General features: G+C 37.7%; 1 protein-coding gene and 1 pseudogene across 1 annotated transcript; both read left to right on the forward strand.

Moving 5' to 3' along the window:
- Window positions 1-760: 760 nt before the first annotated feature.
- Window positions 761-1,966, forward strand: CXCL11 (C-X-C motif chemokine ligand 11). Its single transcript, XM_028100764.2, has 4 exons — window positions 761-821; window positions 1,385-1,511; window positions 1,625-1,697; window positions 1,925-1,966. The coding sequence occupies exons 1-4, from the start codon at window positions 761-763 to the stop codon at window positions 1,964-1,966; spliced, it is 303 nt and encodes a 100-aa protein (XP_027956565.2).
- A 2,867-nt stretch (window positions 1,967-4,833) lies between these two features.
- On the forward strand, window positions 4,834-7,226 carry LOC114206721 (aminoacyl tRNA synthase complex-interacting multifunctional protein 1 pseudogene; annotated as a pseudogene).
- The last annotated feature ends 5,096 nt before the right edge of the window (window positions 7,227-12,322 follow it).

Consider the following 12,322-nt stretch of genomic DNA (forward strand, 5'->3'; position numbering starts at 1 on the left):
GAGAAAAGAGGATCATTTTTTATAAATCCACAAGTCAGACAACTTCATACACTAAATAACACTGCTAAAACATACATAAAGTAAAAACTATTAAACATGCAAAAACAAATGGATATAAATTCAGAAGTAGAGACTTCTTTAGATAAGCAATTATAGTCAGTATAAATATAAATAAGGTTAAATGAAAGTCATTTGATGTCAAATAATGTAGGCCTGATGTCAAATAATGTAGGCCTTACATATTAGGAGTTTGGACTTAAAAGCAAAAGGTGATAAAAACTGTTTAAGAATGTTCTTTTGTATAGTGATGTGAAGAATGGAGGGTGAACAGAGTAGGAAGACAATCTTCCTGACTGAAGGAATGAATGGCAATCAGAATTCACTGCCCATGGTCAATCCCATAAAGAAATACATTTCTACGAAATGCTACTTTGAGAAGGCTGGTTCCCGTTGGGGTGTACCCAATTCTATGTCTATACAGCTCTTTACTCTTTACAAAGTGCTTTCACATTCCTATTACTTGCAGCACTGTAACAAACAGGAAAGGACAGTGACATGTAGACGGGAACAAAACAGAAACTCCTGGAAGCAAAAGAGCATGACTCAAGGAGGGGAATTCCTGTTGCCTTTAAGAGGATTGTAGGTGTATAAAAGTGCCCTACATATGCCAGTCAAGAACTTCCTTTCACATTCAGCATTTCTCCTCCCTCCAAGAAGAGTATCGACACTGAAGCAGCGGCAACAGCTGCAAAAGACAAACATGAGTGTGAAGGGCATGGTTATAGCCTTGGCTGTGATAGTCTGTGCTACAACTGTTCAAGGTATATGGTACCTTTTACTTCTTAGCTTATAAATTTATTTTCTAATGCTTCAAATGTCTTTTTTTCCATCTTTTCTTAAAAGATTTAGTAAATTTTTATTTAACCTCACACATTAGAATTTACTACTGCTTTGACAGAAAATGTTTAAAGTGTTTAAGGTACTAGAGATGATTGGTGAAACTAGAACTGATAAACTTGACGTTGTTTTTGATTTGCCTACAGTATCTGGCAAGAGCCTTTAGCAGTAGTTTTAAATGTCTGTTAAGATTTTATTAGCTTCCTGGAAATATTCTTGAGCACAAAAACAAGAAGCAAATAATCTTAATCTCTAATAAATTTTCATGCTTCCCTTTGTTCTTTAATGGTTTGTTTACAAATTTAAGGAAAAAATCAACATCTTACTTATGTTCCTTTCCCAGTAACAGCAGTGTCAAGTGCCATTTGACAAATTGCTATCTTTATCCTTAATGAAAACCCTGCTCATATTCTTCACCAGGATTATAAACTACAATCATCTGTTGCAGTCAGGTGTTATTAGTAACTGATGCTGTGATCTGTTCTAGGCTTCCCCATGTTCAAAGGGGGACGCTGTCTTTGCACAGGACCTGGAGTAAAAGCAGTGAAAGTGGCAAATATTGAGAAAGCGACCATAATTTATCCGAGTAACAACTGTGACAAAATAGAAGTGATGTAAGTAACGAACTTGCTAAAGATGACAGTGGTGGGAAGCTTTTTTATGTTTTTTGTTTTGCTTATGTTTTTCCATCCAAAATTTAGAACTGTTTTGGATTTTCCCTTAACAGTATCACCCTGAAAGCACATAAAGGACAAAGATGCCTAAATCCTAAATCGAAGCAAGCAAGCATTATAATCAAGGTAGGGTACCAGATTACTGACATTTTATAATTGATTTTATCCAAGACAGATCTTTTGAGAAAACAGACTTGCAGAAAAGATTCTGCTAGGATTTTGTGTGAAGCATTTGGTGAGAAGTCTTTGGTTTAACTACCGTTCCTTTCCTGCTGTATGTTTTTACATGTCAACTCAATCACTGGGAAACAAGAGCAGCACAACGCTTAAAAACTCGCATTTTCTCATTTCAGAAAATTGAAAGAATGAATTTTTTAAAATACCAAAATGTATGAAGTCCTGGGAAAAGAGGATCTGAAAACTTAGAACAAGTTTAACTGTGACAACTAAAGTGATAAGAATTCCACAACAGGAAACGGATTTTCTCCTGCCTGTTGCAAAGTACATTCATTCATTTCTACGTCAGCAAACCTCAGAAATCTGATGGTTAGAATTATTCCTTTGTGACTATGAAAACATTTCTGTATTTAGAAGTTGTTTGGGGCGCCTGGGAGGCTCAGTTGGTTAAGCGACTGCCTTCGGCTCAGGTCATGATCCTGGAGTCCCGGGATCGAGTCCCACATCGGGCTTCCTGCTCAGCAGGGAGTCTGCTTCTCCCTCTGACCCTCTTCCCTCTCGTGCTCTCTATCTCTCATTCTCTCTCTCTCTCAAATAAATAAATAAAATCTTTAGAAGTTATGTGTTTGTACTTGATCTATCTGCCATATTACAACCTTCACTTACAATGAAGATATTAACATTATTACTGGAGTCAAGACCTATGAGTCAAATGCATCCATGTGTGTAATAAATATTCCCCAAATAATTTTTTTAAAGATTTTATTTATTTATTTGACAGAGAGAGAGATAGCAAGAGCAGGAACACAAGCAGGGGGAGTTGAAGAGGGAGAAGCAGGCTTCCAGCTGAGCAGGGAGCCCGATGTGGGGATCGATCCCAGGACCCTGGGACCATGACCTGAGCTGAAGGCAGACACCCAACCGACTGAGCCACCCAGGCGCCTCGCCCCAAATAATTTTTAATGCAAATCCATTTTTTACCCAAAAATCATAGCACATATATGTTCTTATAGATAGTTTTATAAAAAGGCTATATAAGCTAAGGAAACAGATAAGAGTGCAAATATTTCATAACTGAATTAGTAGTTCTGGTCTTAATTTGATTTTTTAAGCAACTTTTTCTTTTCATTGAGATTTTGTGGTGGTGGTTTGGTTTTATTTATTTATTTTTTAAGTTGGCTCCACAATGGGAGCCAAATTCAAGGCCTGAACTCACAACCCTGAGATTAAGACCTGAGCTGGAACAAGAGTCGGACACTTAACCAGCTGAGCCACCCATGCACCCCTTTCATTGAGATGTGCAATAAGGATATGTGTGTTTACTGTGCATTTTGGTTTTATCTATATTTACAAATTGTAGCAATATTTTGGATACATTTTAATTTAAATATAAAACACTTTTGCCTACAAAAAATGTCAAAAAATGAATATATGCATATATCTGGCAATCACCTTTACTTTCTGGAGTTTTTTTAATTTAAATTCCAGTTATAGTTAATATACAGTGTAATATTAGTTTCAGGTGTAGAATTCAGGTGTGATTCAACACTTACATACAACACCCAGGTGTTCATCATACATGCCCTCCTTAATCCCCATCACTTACTTAACCCATCCCCCCACCCACTTCCCCTCGGTAACCATTAGTTTGCTCTCTAAAGAGTATGTTTCTTGGTTTGCCTTTTTTTTTTCTATGTTCATTTGTTTCTTAAATTCCACATATTAGTGAAATCTATGGTATTTGTCTTTCTCTGACTTATTTTGCTTAGCATAATACTCTCTAGCTCGATCCATATCATTGCAAATGGCAAGATTTCATTTTCTTTATGGCTGAGTAATATTTCACTCTCTCTCTCTATATATATATATCACAATATTTCACTGTGTGTGTATATATATATATGTATATATATACACACACACACACGCCACAATATTTCATTCTGTGTGTGTGTGTGTATCACATCTTTATCCTTCGACTAATCAGTGGATATTTGGGCTCTTTCCATAATTTGGCATTTGACCAAGTACAACATCCATTCATGATAAAAATCCTCAACAAAGTAGGATTAGAGGGAACACACCTCAACATAATGAAGGCCATTTACCAAAAACCTATGGCTAATATCATCCTCAATGGGGAAAAACTAAGAGCTTGTCCTCTGTGGTCAGGAACAAGGCAGGGATATATACTCTCACCACTCTTATTTAACATCATATTGGAAATGCTAGCCACAGCAATCAGACAACAAAAATAAAAGGCATCCGAATCAGCAAGGAGGAAGCCAAACTTCCACTATTTGCAGATGACATGATACTCTATATAGAAAATCTGAGACTCCACCAAAAATTGCTAAAATTGATACACATATTCAGTGAAGTCACAGGGAGCAAAATCAACATACAGAAATCTGTTGCATTTCTATACACCAATAATGAAGCAGCAGAAAGAGAAATCAGGGAATCAATCCCATTTACAACTGCACCAAAATCCGTAAGATCTCTAGGAATAAACCTAACCAAAGAGGTAAAAGATCTGTACTCTAGGATTCTTTTTCTTAGAAAAACACATAATCTACTTTTTAATCATGCCTACACCATAAAATTTTGTGATATCTAGACAAATTTAATTTGAAAAGAATCAAAATCATTTTCTTGTAGTAAAATATCACAACCCTTCTTGTTTTCTAAAAACTGAGATGCCTTTAACAATTTTAACTTGTATTTCAAGAAATATACAGCTACCTGTCATCACACAGAATTGTTTAAAAATATATTTTAATGGGTAATTGTGAAAGACAGTGGTCTCCTTTTTTAAAGGAGTCTTCCTAGGTCCACACCCCTTTCTTACTTAGGGCAAATCTCTTATTATGGGAGTGTGCATTGAGGTCAAAAGAGAAAACCAAAGGAAGGAGATCCTCCCAGGCAGCCAGAGCAAGGTCTCAGCCTGACCACTCCTATCCTAGACTTTGAACTCCAGCTGGCACCACAAAGATGCTATCAGTAAAAAGAAGTATTTAAAGTGGCAGTAGTAGTAGTAGTATAAACCTTAGATCTGTGGCTTCCTAACACATATTCCTAGACCATGACTATGGTTAGTCCCTCCTGCAACCTAGCTCCCCTGGGTTTTTGTCCATTTTCCAAGCCTGATTTTTCAGTCTTCCTATAGATTCTTCAACTAACAATTAAATTCCTTTTCTGTTGAAGCTAACAAGTGTTGGTTTCTCTGCACATAACCAAAAATTCTGGCTGATTTAACACTTTTTATAGACACCTATACATTTGAAACATGAAAATATCTGTTATAAAATTACCATAAAATAATCTGATATTTCTCTGTATTTAAAAACAAAAAAGGGGGGGGAACTCCTGCATGGCTCAAATGGTTGGGCATCTGCCTTTGGCTCAAGTCATAATCTCCAGGTCTTGGGATCAAGCCCCACATTGGACTCCCGGCTCAGCGGGAACTCTTCTCCTCCTTCTGCCTCTCTCCACTGCTTGTGCTCTCAATCTCTCTCTCTCTCAAATGAATAAAATCTTTTTTAAAAAAGCGATGTTAACATTTTTGTGCATCTTTCCCATTGATATCGGAGCCAACCATAAAGCGGATCAGAGAATGGATAGAAAAGTAGCACAGCAGGGTATCTGGCTCCAAACAGGCCCTCTTACTGAATGGCTTTCTGACTGGTGCCTATAAGCAATAATGAGATGCCAACGGTTATCCAAGGTATTTGTATATAAATCTATATAATTTATATCACATATTTATAGTATGATATAATATAGATACGTATAGTATAAAGACAGATATATAGCATAAATATTTTATATATCACAAACTTATGTAAACTTCCATATTGAAATGAAACTTCTATATAAATTCCCAGGATAGTTTTAAGACCTGGATCTAATATTTTACTATTGGTAGTCATTTATATTTTTAGAGTATCTTTAAAAAATCATTGATACAGGACTACATGATAAATTTGGTTCTTTTAGGAAAGTAGTATAGATCAGTACATTATTATTAAGTAGATAACATATACTTAAATTTCTTCATGGCAAAGTAAGTGTATTAAAGAACAAACATATTGAGCCATGATTCTTCCCACCTTAGTACCTTTGCATATACTATTCTCTCTGTCCATTTCTTCACTAAACTAACGCCTACCAATCACTTAAACCTCAGCTTACATGACATTTTCACCAAGAGGTCATCACCACCCCTTCAATCTCAGACTAAATATACTATTTGTATTTGTAACACTGTCTTCTTTTCTATCACACTATTTACTGTAACTGTATTTATTGCAACTGTAACTGTAAAGATTTATTCCTCTGCTTAATATCTACTCTCTCTCCCACAAGTACAAGCTCAAAAAGAAAGCCATTTTAGGATAAAGAAGATGTGGTGTGTGTGTGTATGTATGTATGTATATATATATACACATACACACACACACACATATACACAATGGAATATTATGCAGCCATCAAAAAATGAAATCTTGCGGTGTTCCCAACTGCTCCGGACTGAGGCTGCCCGGGTGAGGCTCCCCAGGTTGTTGTGTCCACCGATTCATAAATTATAAGCTTGGACATTAAAAGAGCTAACTCCAGAATCAGACAGACGTTTTGCAGGCAACTTTGAGAGAAGAGAAGAAACTTCGAGTTGAAAATGCTAAATTAAAGAAAGAAATTGAAGAATTGAAACAAGAGCTAATTCAGGCAGAAATTCAAAATGGAGTGAAACAAATACCATTTCCATCTGGTACTCTGCTGCAAGCTAATTCCACAGTTTCTGAAAATGTGATACAGTCTAGACCAATAACAACTATAACTTCTGGTGCCAAAGAACAGATAGGAGGAGGAGCGGAAGAAAAGAAGATGAAAGAGAAAATTGAAGTGAAAGGAGAGAAAAAGGAGAAAAAACAGCAGTCAGTAGCAGGAAGTGCTGACTCTAAGCCAGTAGATGTTTCTCATCTGGATCTTCGAGTTGGTTGTATCATCACGGCCAGAAAACACCCTGATGCAGATTCTTTATATGTGGAAGAAGTAGATGTTGGGGAAACAGCCCCAAGAACAATTGTTAGTGGCCTGGTGAATCATGTTCCTCTTGAACAGATGCAAAATCGGATGGGGATTTTACTTTGTAACCTGAAACCTGCAAAGATGAGGGGAGTAGTATCTCAAGCAATGGTAATGTGTGCTAGTTCACCTGAGAAGGTTGAAATCTTGGCACCTCCTAATGGGTCTGTTCCTGGAGACAGAATTGTTTTTGATGCTTTTCCTGGAGAACCTGACAAGGAGCTGAATCCTAAGAAGAAGATTTGGGAGCAGATCCAGCCTGATCTCTTTACTAATGATGAGTGTGTAGCTACATACAAAGGAGCTCCCTTTGAGGTGAAAGGGAAGGGAGTGTGTAGGGCTCAAACTTTAATAACAATAAAAAGAAATATATTTGTCACTTGTACCTAAAATATAAAAAAAAAAAATGAAATCTTGCCATTTGCAATGACATGGATGGAACTAGAGGATATAATGCTAAGCAAAATAAATCAATCAGAGAAAGACATGTATCATATGATCTCACTGATATGAGGAATTCTTAATCATAGGAAACAAACTGAGGGTTGCTGGAGTGGTGAGGGGGTGGGAGGGATGGGGTGGCTGGGTGATTGACATTGGAGAGGGTATGGGCTATGGTGAGCGCTGTGAATTGTGTAAGACTGTTGAATCACAGACCTCTACCTCTGAAACAAATAATACATTACATGTTAAAAAAAAAAAAGAAGAAGAAGAAGATAGTAGGAAGGGAAAAATGGGGGGGCGGATCGGAGGGGGAGACAAACCATGAGAGACTATGGACTCTGAGAAACAAACTGAGAGTTCTAGAGGGGAGGGGGGTGGGGGATGGGTTAGCCTGATGGGTATTAAAGAGGGCACGTGGGTGGCTCAGTTGGTTAAGCGACTGCCTTCGGCTCAGGTCATGATCCTGGAGTTCCAGGATCGAGTCCCGCACTGGGCTCCCTGCTCAGCAGGGAGTCTGCTTCTCCCTCTGATCCTCCCCCTTTCTCATGTGCTCTCTCTCATTCTCTCAAATAAAATAAATAAAATCTTTAAAAAAAAAAAATAAAGACGGCACGTTTTGAATGGAGCACTGGGTGTTATACACAGTGAATCATGGAACACTACATCAAAAACTAATGATGTAATGGTGATTAACATAATAAAATAAAATTTAAAAAAAATCCATTTTAGTCCTAATCCACAGTAAAGTGCCTAGCACATGAGACTCTCAAAATATTTGAGAATAGAATGACTGGCAATCAAAACTAAAGAGAAAGGAACTTACACCAGAGAAAGAGCATGTAGGAATGTACAATGGTAAGAAAGTAGAAGGTGAGTTTTGAAAATAATAATTAGGACGCCTGGGTGGCTCAGATGGTTAAGCGTCTGCCTTCGGCTCAGCTCATGATCCCAGGGTCCTGGGATCGAGTCCCACATCGGGCTCCCTGCTCCTTGGGAGCCTGCTTCTCCCTCTGCTTCTCTCTCTGTCTCTCACAAATAAATAAAATCTTTAAAAAAAATAATAATTAGATTGTTTGGAGTGAAGATATAAAGGACTTCAAAAGTCCAACTAACCAACCTTGAGTTTTACTCTTTATAAAGTGGAAATTCATGAAACATTCATGAATAGGAGAATGAACCTACCCAAATATTCTAAATTATTCTGGGAATAGGACAGGTTTGGAATTGGGAAAGACTGGGAAAAGAAATATGTTGCCATAGCTCAGGTCTGTATTTCCCAAACTTCAAGTCATTCTCATACCATCTTCACAATTTTTTACCATATTTTCTGACCAATCTTCATTATATTTTGCAAATTCTGTGTGTCACTTTTATTTTACTTACACTTACATAAAAAGGCAAATTTTCACTCTGTGTGTGAAATCAGTATCACTTGCTACAGAAATAAAATGTAACAATAAGGGACGCCTGGGTGGCTCAGACGGCTAAGCGTCTGCCTTTGGCTCAGGTCATGATCCCAGGGTCCTGGGATCGAGTCCTGCATTGGGCTCCCTGCTCAGCGGGGAACCTGCTTCTCCCTCTGCCTCTCTCTCTCTCTCTCTGTCTCTTATGAATAAATAAATCTTTTTAAAAAAAGATTTTATTTATTTTTTGACAGAGAGAGTACAAGCAGCGGAAGTAGGGAGAGGGAGAAGCAGGCTCCCCGCTCAGCAGGGAGCCCAATGCAGGACTCGATCCCAGGACCTTGGGATCAGGACCTGAGCCAAAGGCAGACGCTTAACCATCTGAGCCACCCAGGCGCCCAAAAAAATAAATAAAATCTTAAAAAAAAAAAAAGTAACAATAAATGGAAACCCAATGAACAAATACTAAATTCCAGCTAGATGTTATTGTGCCAAATTTCAAAGCCTCAGGCCTTCTCTGTTTGTCAAAGAGAGATTAACATAGTTGATGAGGTGTTTGAAAGCCATACTAACACGAAATTGACACTTTCCATGATTTAATCTGGGGGGCTAAAATTAAAATGAGATTAATGAACTAATATTAAATGTTATTATCAGTGAGCTCCCTGGCATTGTCCCACATTTCAGGAAACACTGGCTTGAAAAGTAAGGGCAGTAAGTTAAACAGCATTACCATATAACCCAGCAATCCCACTCCTAGGTATATAACTAAAAGAAATGAAAACAGTTATTCAAACAAAAACTTGCACACAAAATGTTCAGACAGCACTATTCATAATAGCTGAAAGATAGAAATACTCAAATATCCATCAAAAGATAAATGGATAAAATGTGGTATAGGGACACCTGGGTGGCTCAGTCGTTAAGCATCTGCCTTCGGCTCAGGTCATGGTCCCGGGGTCCTGGCATTGAGCCCCGCATCGGGCTCCCTGCTCCATGGGAAGCCTACTTTGCTTCTCCCTCTCCCACTCCCCCTGCATGTATTCCCTCTCTCTCTGTCTCTCTCTGTCAAATAAATAAGTAAAATCTTTAAAAAAAAAAAAAAAAAAAGGGCGCCTGGGTGGCTCAGTTGGTTAAGCGACTGCCTTCGGCTCAGGTCATGATCCCGGAGTCCCGAGATCGAGTCCCACATCGGGCTCCCGGCTCAGCGGGGAGCCTGCTTCTCCCTCTCACCCTTTCCCCTCTCATGCTGTTTCTCTCTCTCAAATAAATAAATAAAATCTTTAAAAAAAAAAAAAAAGAAAAGAAAATGTGGTATATATACAAAATAGAATATTATTTAGCCATAAAAAGAAATGAAATACTGACATAGACTACAATCTAGATTAACCCCAAAAATAAAATGCTAAGGGGCTCCTGGGTGGTTCAGTCAGTTAAGTGTCCAACTCTTTCAGCTTGGGCTCCTCAAGCTCAGCGTGGAGTCTGCTTCTCCCTCTCCCTCCCTCTCACCGCTTGTGCACTCTCTCTATTTTCTAAAATAATAAATAAAATCTTTGGTGGGGGGTGGGAGAAGATGCTAAGTGAAAGAAACCGAACACAAAAGGTAACATATTAATGATTCCATTTATATGAATTATCTAGAATAGGCAAATCCATAGAAACAGAAACAGATTAATGGTTGTCAGGGGCTGAGAGAAGATGATGAGGAATGACTGCTTCATGGATACAGAGTTTCTGTCTGGGGTAATAAAAAAGGTTCAGAACTAGATAACAGTGATGATTATATAACACTGAATGCACTTAAAGCCACTGAACTGTATAGTTTTAAATGGTTAAGGAATCAAGGAAAATGCTAAGGATCTGACTCTGAAATTAAAGCAAAGAAGGGAATCAGGAAAAGCCGAGATTTTGATGTTTAAAAGATTAATACTGCCACTAACATAAATAGGGAGATCAGAGGAAGATATGGTTTAGTGAAGAAAACTGTAGGTTGTTTTTTTTTTTTTTACATAATTTTTTAAAAGATTTTATTTATTTGAGAGAGAGAGAAGGAGCGGGGAGAGGGGCAAAGGGAGTAAGAGAAGCAGACTCCCCAATGAGCAGGGAGCCCGACGTGGGGCTCGATCCTGGGACTCCAGACTTGATCCTGGGACTCTGGGCTCTATCCTGGGACTCCAGGATCATGACCTGAGCCAAAGGCAGACACTTAACCAACTGAGCCACCCAGGCACCCTTGTAGGTTGGGTTTTAAATATATACAACCTGAGATGCCAAATATTTACAGTGATTTAGAAATTCAGAACTGTTTCCTCTAATTAACCAAAAGGAGCTTATAAACAGATGGGATAATTTTGCATAATAGTACTAGAAAAGATTGTATTTAATTATGTTTGGCTATTATGTACTAAATATACCCACACAGAATTAATATACCTCTTTAGTATATGTTTCCTAAAGACTTCCAGAACCAACAAATGTAAATCCTTATGATACAGTCAATGCATCCTGTGGGTTATAAACAGTATACTCTCATACCCACAGCTGTTTGGTAGGAGAGGGAGAGGTAATATTACTTAGTTGCTTCTTCTTGCCTTGTCTATAAATTTTATTTGAAACTGACATCTTTCTGTACATTGCAACTATAGTTTCATTTAGGTACCAAATTAGGATAACTATACTTCCTGAAAATCCTAGCCCCATAAATGCAGATGAAGTTGCTTGGTGCTGCTCAACAGACTGCTGCTATATTAGAAATGCCAAGGTGAATTAAAAGACTTTCCATAATTTCTCACAAATCATCATTTAGCATTCTTCTTTGAATCATTTACAAAGAAAAGACAAATTGTCAGTAAAAGCTTGAAGAAAATGAAATGATCTAAAATATGGAATAGCAGGGCACCTGGGTGACTCAGTTGGTTAAGCATATGACTCTTGGTTTTGGCTCAGGTCATGATCTCAGGGTTCTGGGATCAAGCTCCAAGTTGGGCTCCGCACTCAGCAGAGAGTCTGTTTGAAGAGTCTCTCCCTCTGCCCCTCCCCCCACTCACTCACTCTCTAAAAATAAATAAATCTTTAAAAAAATAAATAAAATATGGAATAGCATGCACTATTAAACTACATCAAATTGAACTACATACTTAAGATTCCTCCTCCCAAAAAAAACAATGAATCAATTACAATTAAATCTAGACCTGTTGTAAACTTTTGACTAAAAATGGAACAAAAAATTCATAGAATATTTTATTTAAATCTCTGATTTATGAAGGAGGTAATGCACCCTTACTAAAACACACTTTTATAGTGCTCTCAAATGTTAACTCTTCCCCCAAATGACTAAGTCTGCCATATTTGTAAAAGTCCTCCCAAATGCATGAGTTCAGAAACATAGCACTATATTTCAAAGTATGATCTCTGTTTTCTATGGCAATTCCAAAAGAAAACCAACATTGCCCCTATCTCTACCTATACCTTGACAATGGGCCTCTCTTCAACAAAGCCATTCGGTTTTGGCCTACCTGCTCTGGTTTCATCACTCTCCAGGTTGTCACAAGATTCTGAAAATAAAATCATCTAAATTGCCTTTAATACATATGACAGCACAAAAAATGTATCTACACACACCACACATTCACACACATA

Source organism: Eumetopias jubatus, unplaced genomic scaffold (genome assembly GCF_037043125.1).
Source record: "Eumetopias jubatus isolate StellerSeaLion01/CBP00866 unplaced genomic scaffold, mEumJub1_p1.0 scaffold_2, whole genome shotgun sequence".
Taxonomy (NCBI): domain Eukaryota; kingdom Metazoa; phylum Chordata; class Mammalia; order Carnivora; family Otariidae; genus Eumetopias; species Eumetopias jubatus.

Coding starts and splice junctions, on each gene's coding strand:
- CXCL11 (XM_028100764.2), top strand. CDS start 761: ATGAGTGTGAAGGGCATGGTTATAGCCTTGGCTGTGATAGTCTGTGCT. Junction 1,512..1,624: donor TGTGACAAAATAGAAGTGAT/GTAAGTAACGAA, acceptor TTCCCTTAACAG/TATCACCCTGAAAGCACATA. Junction 1,698..1,924: donor AAGCAAGCATTATAATCAAG/GTAGGGTACCAG, acceptor TTCTCATTTCAG/AAAATTGAAAGAATGAATTT.